This window comes from Agrilus planipennis, unplaced genomic scaffold, assembly GCF_000699045.2.
Source record: "Agrilus planipennis isolate EAB-ADULT unplaced genomic scaffold, Apla_2.0 scaffold35, whole genome shotgun sequence".
Taxonomy (NCBI): Eukaryota; Metazoa; Arthropoda; class Insecta; order Coleoptera; family Buprestidae; genus Agrilus; species Agrilus planipennis.
Window position 1 is genome coordinate 1,277,572 of NW_020438957.1, and position 7,758 is coordinate 1,285,329.

General features: G+C 30.3%; 1 protein-coding gene across 1 annotated transcript in view; it reads right to left on the reverse strand.

The window, feature by feature from the left end:
• LOC108744801 overlaps positions 1-7,758 on the reverse strand; it is a 60,679-nt gene that overhangs the window by 24,328 nt on the left and 28,593 nt on the right. Inside the window, exons 2-3 of the mRNA XM_018480720.2 lie at positions 6,751-6,886; positions 4,810-5,005 (exon numbers count right to left, since the gene is read on the reverse strand). Coding sequence (XP_018336222.1) covers positions 4,810-5,005; positions 6,751-6,886 — 332 coding nt within the window. The remainder of the gene's footprint in view (positions 1-4,809; positions 5,006-6,750; positions 6,887-7,758) is intronic.

The following is a 7,758-nucleotide window of genomic DNA, read 5'->3' on the forward strand; positions in this document are numbered from 1 at the left end:
CAACAATTTTTCCCTCATTAATTTGAGGTAGTTTGTAGTGGGTAAATAAAAAATTGAAAAAATGATTTCAAATTAATATTGCATATTAATCCACTATTAAGTAACTAACAATGTCATAGGATTTCATATATTTAATATATATATATAATTAAGTTAATAAACGACGGATCGTTAACCTTGTAGGTTGGTTGGTCGTGGTTGCTGTTGTCACCTCTCGTAGTTTAGTGATAGAACATTGGTGCGTAATGCCAAAGGTCCCGGGTTCGATTCCCGGCGGGGGTCTGACAACAGCTACAATTTTTCCCTCATTAATTTGAGGTAGTTTGTAGTGGGTAAATAAAAAATCGAAAAAATGACTTCTATTAATAAAGCAAATACTAATTAAAAGACATGCCATTTTATTTTTATTCTATTATTATGTCGGGATGTACTTTATAAGTTACATTATTGCAGCCAACATTGTTCAGCACGTGATGTCAACTTAAAAGGAGACCGCCGAGATGCTTCGTAATAATGAGAGATATCTTCTGACTTTAAATTACCTTATTATTGGCTAGCAGAATTAAGATGGAACTCAATAAGGAAATCCGCCTTGTCTCGTCGAGTACACAGGACTTTAGTAAACACATGCATAGGTGGTAGGTGCTTCACCTAGTGAACAAATATGGTGAATAAATGTTCCCTAACACGGTGATTAGTTCAATAGATCTCGGTTACAATACCGTATGAACTTATTTCCGGGATTTCTAATTGGACTATTAGGTAATCGTGTATCTAGGCTGTAACCAGGATATGGGCGCCAAGTTGTTTTCATGAAGATGACATTCGTTTACAAATTATTAAAATTAAAATAAGATACTGTGCCTACAATGATTCCACATACCTATACAAGACAATCCGCTTATTATTCCATACACGAATTAGACAATAACATAACATTCAACCTGTTAGAATGAGTGGTTAAAACTATCATTATACTTTTGTAATAGATAAATTTAAGACAAAAGTATATGTAAATTAACTGCGAATACCACCACTACTGATTAAATCCACCTTTTTTTGATGGAAATTCCTGTAATGTAAAATTATCGTCTTGATAATTGCTTCACCACATTATAACAGAGTGGAAATCAACAAATAGTTTCAATTTTACATTACATCTTTGATAAAGTGTATAGGTATCATTATAACACATCAAGCGATGCTCATTTGAACACATACCTTATTTAAATATTTTTTTGGACATTCAACTGTTGATGTAACTATTTTAATTTAAAACTTTATCTAACTGATTATGTACTTTATTGATAATAACGACAAAAATAAATTTTAAACCCTTTACCATTACTTATCAACTCTTAAATGATAACAGGAATATTAACAACGGTAATTAGTGAAGGATTTAGATTATGGAAGGCGCCGAAGCTGAATGTGTAAGCATTACAAATAATTGCAATAAAATTAACTAATGATATTTAAAACATTATTTGGGTACTATTACGTATGCATAGAAGTGTAATTTACTGTACATATTTTATTTAAATGTTTTGGAAGTCTTTATGTTGGGTAGTTATGCACAAGGGACAGATTTTAGTAAGACTAATTACTGGAGAAATATTTCTATTGTACTATTCTTGTCAATTCCGTTTTTCATTAATAGAATTTCGAATTCGAAAGGAAATATTTCAAAATTAACATTTCCATAACATAAAGTTCGTTACATATTACGATCTTTTGACGCGGTCCAACCCTAATGAATCTTCTAACACCCGTTCATTTTTGCATCTGTAGTATAGCTTATTAATTCGTTTAAAGAAAAAGTTAATTACACATGGAAGTAAGTATTATCTAACACACGATCAGCGCCTGAAAAGGATTGTTGATTGTATCAACGTATTCTTAAATTAAGTAAGTAGGTATAGAAAGTTTAGTTTGCTAGTTCAACTGTCGATTAAAAGCAAAAGTGAATAGCTTGTAATAAAATTACATGATACGAAACAACGCAATTACTACCTTTGAAGAACATGAATAGATACTAACACATAAACACGTCGTACATCCCTCATAACTAATACGAATGTAAATTACACACATATAACATTCTTAGATATTGCATAAAATTCACGTTTTATCGTATTGAGTTTAGTATATTCTTTTTAAATGTTCAAACTTTTAATCAAATATTTTCTATAAATATGTATCGATGCATTAAACAGTCGGCCTATACGGTAATATTTCATTATTTAGCCAGTACCAAGTCCGCAAACGATCACGGCTAGTAGTGGCCTAACATTTATACATACAGAAGGGTAAATCCCTAATTAATTCTTGATTATTTTGCAATTTTGGGTCCCAAAAGAAACCAATAATTACTACTTTTTATATGTAATAACTGGTCCAAAAATATATAACTTATCAGAATAACCAGATATCTATATCAGACCATAAGGTGACAAACAATATAAAAAATGTTATTAGTATAAAATAAATTGCAAAGAGGTGCATCAATACTATACATGGGATATCGTAAATTTGTTTAGTTTGTATAGCAAATATACGATCTGCTTTTTTATAATTACCAATTTAGTCGGAATAAAATTAAATAAATTGGTTAGTCGTTATCGTTCTATTTATAACAGTGCTGTTTTTTGGATGAATAAATTGTATTGTCATTAATTAAATAATTTAAAACTTGCACAGTAAAAAATGTTTATTTCGTTAAAGGTTATCATGCGGTTTTTTTATCTTCGCTTCATGTCATTAATTTAATAATAACAAAATCGTTCGCGTTTCTCAAGCGCAGTTGCGTAGGGTATTCAAACTATTAAATGGTTCAATGAATTAAGTATTTGCACACAAATTAATCTGGTTTAATCGAAACCGTTATTTGAGAGATTTTTAAGTGTTTTTATTCAATGATTAAATAATGGTTAGTAACTATAGGCACGATGACAGTGAAGGCTTGATGTTTTGAAACGATAATTACCTACTTATTGTGATTGAAAAATCGATGTTTTTTTTTTGGTGTGACCCTGAAACTGAGGCAAAATTGTCAATCTAACTTGGATTAAAGAAAATCAAACTTGTTGCGTAATAAAAAGAAAGAGCTATTTTTCTACGAAAAAGGAAATAATCTAAAAACGGGCATTCAAATATATTACCATAATGTAACCATTTAGTCTTCAAAATACGTCGTTTGTTATAACAGACAATACTTAACTATAAAGTGAAATGTTTTTGAAGAAGAGATTGGTCAAATTTTAGAAAACATTAAGACGGGAACCACAGAATCATTAATACTATCTGGGCAACTTCAAGAAGCTCTGCATGAAAACAAACTATTCCAAATCAAAAGTTTTCTTTTGATTATTTTTTATAGTGGATAATAAAAACAAAATGTGAATTTTCAACGTTTAAGTGTTGTTTTCATTAGACAATTCATTAATTTTTATTTAAGTGTAAAGCCATAAAACCTAATGACCTATGCATATAAAATAATTATTAGCTATGATCTTCAATGTATCAATTCAATCACGTTTATAGTTGAAAAGTGCCCTAAGGAAGTCATGATCTCATCTTAATCAAAGTATGAAATCAAAGAGAGCCTACTCCTTCACAATAAAAAAAGATCGTCATATTTTTTGTACTGTTAAGGAAAACAACTATCACCATGCAATTTTACGTACATTATTATATACATTTATCTACAGCCTATTTTCAGTTGAAAATAACTGTTGATATTTTCCTTTAAGTTTTGCGAAACTATAATTCCAACGGTTAATGCTCTTATTAAGATGTAAAAATGTAGCAAAGCCAAGGCTAAGGCTCATGAGATTCTGGACTACCTCTACAAGCTAAGACTGACCGTAGGTATAGTAATTTTCGTTTCCACTTTTACCTTTGAACAAATATTTAAGAAAATAATAAGAATAATAAGTCTTCTTCCTATAATCTACAAGACGTTCTCTGTAGATACACGTGCTTGTAGTTAGTGAATTGTATTATTGTTGGCAATAAATATGATGTCGGTCAGGGTCGATAGTGTTTCGCTTGACCTTGAAATGGCAGCTTTTTTGTAAGGAATCCAGTTCTGCAGCTTTCAATAAATAACAGATACACGTTTTATAATTTTATTTTCTACATTTCAGTTTCTCTCTCTCGCTTTTCTTAGTTCTCGAATTACTTTATGTGATGATGTGTATTTATGTATGCAAGCATGTAGGTGCACGATAAGATTAATTGCTACATTATTGTAATGTATACCAACATGGATTAATTCAAAACCAGACATTAGCTGCTTGCCTACGCGAATGAATATGTAATGTCTTCATTTATATATGTATTTATGCGCTTACATAACTTTTTACAAGTAAACAAATAGCATACACATTAAGCATTTAATCACGAATAAGCATTTTCATAAAAAAAAAAATCATTTTGTACATATGTGATTAGTTGTTGTACATTTGTGTAACAATATTTAAAGAATTCATGGTATACATAACTAAGGTAGATAGCAAATGATAAGTGTGTTTCTTTACTAAATTGTTGCAAAATTANAGGACCACTCTTTATAACGCCGAAAAATGTTCAGTCGCTTAAGTGTCGTTATATAGAGTTTACACTGTATTACTTTTGCAAGTACAACAGTACATACGTATTAAACCTTTAAAAACTATTGCAACTGATGTTGCAAATATTAATGTGCAAACATTATAATTAGTTTACCAAGTAAATGTAAAATTTTTTGGATTAAGTTTACGGGGGCTACAGGGGGCGCCATGTTGTGCATTTAATAAAAACACTTACTGTTGCTCCAATACTTTGCCATAATTTTATATTTTCGGCATCTTCGTTAGGAGCGAAAAACACAATAGGTGGTTCTCTGAAGTCCAAAATTTGTATAAGTTTGTTAATGGCACCTTTGGCACCGTCGCTCACAAACAGAACGGTGTCTTCATCGCAAGCATTTACGGCATTCCGTATTATGTCTCGCGTCTCTTGTCTGAAACAACGGGAAAGAATAGGGTAAGACGCCACAAGAAATTGTGACTGGGTGAACGTTCAAATTAAGCTTAATCGATGAACTAATTGTGATACTAGGTGTTGGTACGCAAGATTTTTTACCCAAAGATGACCTTATATTAATACAAACCTACCATAAAAATTTTATTAAACAAATATTGGTGGAACCCTAACCTTAGTCATTCAGATGTCCAAAAGTCACACATCCATGAAACAAATAATAACAAATTGTATATCACACTAAGACGATTGAGCTTCCATGGAACCTTGGCCCAATCATAATTGCTTATGGCACCTTACTCTTTTTAAATTTTTCACTCATTGGTCATCCATTTAAATGCAGTGCGAAATGTTTTGTAACCATTAATAAGTTACACAATATTGCCCCTAGTATACATTTTTACTCATTTTATTTTCAATTTATCATGAAATTCGAAAACATTTCAACAAAAAAACAGTGTTTTCTTCTGATAAGCAATATAAACATGCGGCGGTAGAAAATATTTGTAAACAAATCCATAAACTTTGGTGATTATTTCTACCGAACATTGCACATATATATGCATTTTACAACTACATAAATAAATTCAGTTTATAGTGAATTTGCTTTGCAACTTTGTTTATAATAAACGATAAGTTGCATGAATCTCAAAATCAGACTTTTTTAAATTAGTAGAAAATTACAGAAAAACAATATTATATTACGCATGAGAATTTTTTTATTTTAACGTTCAAATAGATACATTACGTTACATTATTTGAAGTACGATTTAGAGGAAGTACTATTTTTTGTTGTACACAACAATTATTTCCAACTTTGTAATTAAATTGTGTGCCCATGCACCAAACGCAAACATAGTAATGAACAATTACTTTGGCCATTAACGAAGATCAATACTGGCGTGTCTCACAAACAAAGTAATTCACTAAAAACTGCCTCTTGCTATAATAAAGGTAAGTACACATTGATATTTTTCCGTCAATTTCGTTAAAAGCTTGAGTTATTTTAAGCGGAAAAAAAATAGCATAATACACAGCACAACCTTTGTAAGATAAAAGCATATTTTTGAATTTTATAAAAACAAAGCCACATATTATAACTGCATACATAAGTTGCTGGTGTAAAAATTTCAATGTGATGGATAACAAAGAATAAAAATCATTGGCCTAAGACAACCTCTTGTGAAATTATGCACTAAAAATGCAAATTATGTAGAAATTACGTACGCACTTAATTGGTTATTTCTGTATAGTAAGCAAAATTATACCCTGACTCACAATTTTATCGAAAGTGCAACTTGACATTAAGAATAACAATTGCTCTATCGCATTTGTAAATTTAACAAAACAAAAACATTTATAATTGTTTCATTATTACACCAAAAAATAAATTAAATAACTATACTGATCAATTGCGATTTTTTAGAAATAAAAGTGCTAAAATGAAGTAACAAAAAATAGAACAAAACCGAAAGCATCACAAGTGTTACAATCTGGTACAGGGATCTAAACGCATTTTAGTGAACTTCTAAATGACCGAAACTTTGTAGACTTTTTTAGTAAAACTTTTAGTTTGTTTTTGCTAGAATATTATTTCAATTAATTGAACCACAAAATCGTATAACTGAAGTACATGCATACCAAAACGAAATGGATCGAATGACACTAATTCATAAAAAAAAGCAATTTTATAATATTCAAGGATAAAATAGAATGGTACCTTACCTAAAAAGACTGGTTTGCAATGATGTAATACTGACAGTTGAATGAGTGCTACCAAAACATGGTAGTACCTCCCGAACGATGTATTCTTCGATGAATTGAAGTGATCTTCCAGATGCTGCGTAATCGCAAAAAACAACTGTAACAAACATAAAAACAGTATTAGTTTACAAAACAAATACATATCTGTTGTAAAATTATTGAGATTGCGTTTGTGCTATTGACATACTCTCTACTAAAAAAAATCCATAAAGTAATGGCTGAAGTTACTAAGGGTTCCGTTTTTCCATTGTAGTTGATAAGAAAACATTCTCCCCTACATTCAAACGTAACAAGCAAATGTAAATTTATACGCATAGGTAGTTTAGTCTCCTTGTGTGTCCTGATGTTGAGGTGGTTAAATAATAGAACGCAGAATACGATAACAACTTTAATAAACAAGAACAAAAAAATGAAGACTAGAATTAAGAATGTAGAATGGTGAAGTTGAAATTAGGAAGGATAAGTCAGAACTGATTTTAGTTTTTGAAAAAGAGATCGTAAGAAGGGTGATAAGGAGGAGTTAGAAATAAGTTAATTAAAGTAGGGAACCAATAAGATGGTAGTAAAACCTGGAAATTTAGTTTAGAAGAAATACCTAGAAATTAAGTTTGACCCCAAATCACCGAAGAAACTGACCATAAAACTGCAATTAGGAAAAGTAAGAATTATAGACGTCATGCAGTTAGTATACAGAGTTGAATTGTTAAAAGGGATGATAGCAAAGTACGTAGGCAATTAAATAGTCGTTTAGCTGAAGAATAGGTATAGAGTAGGTATAGAATAGAGTAAGTATAAAAATAGAATTATAAGAAAAGAATATTTACACAATAATAATACAATAATACAGAAATTCCAAACACACAAATACATGCATCACAGACATACCAAAAAATATATACAACCACACACTCAATACCTTACTCTAAAAAATTAATTACTTTCTTAAAAACTATCAAATCGCCACAACAC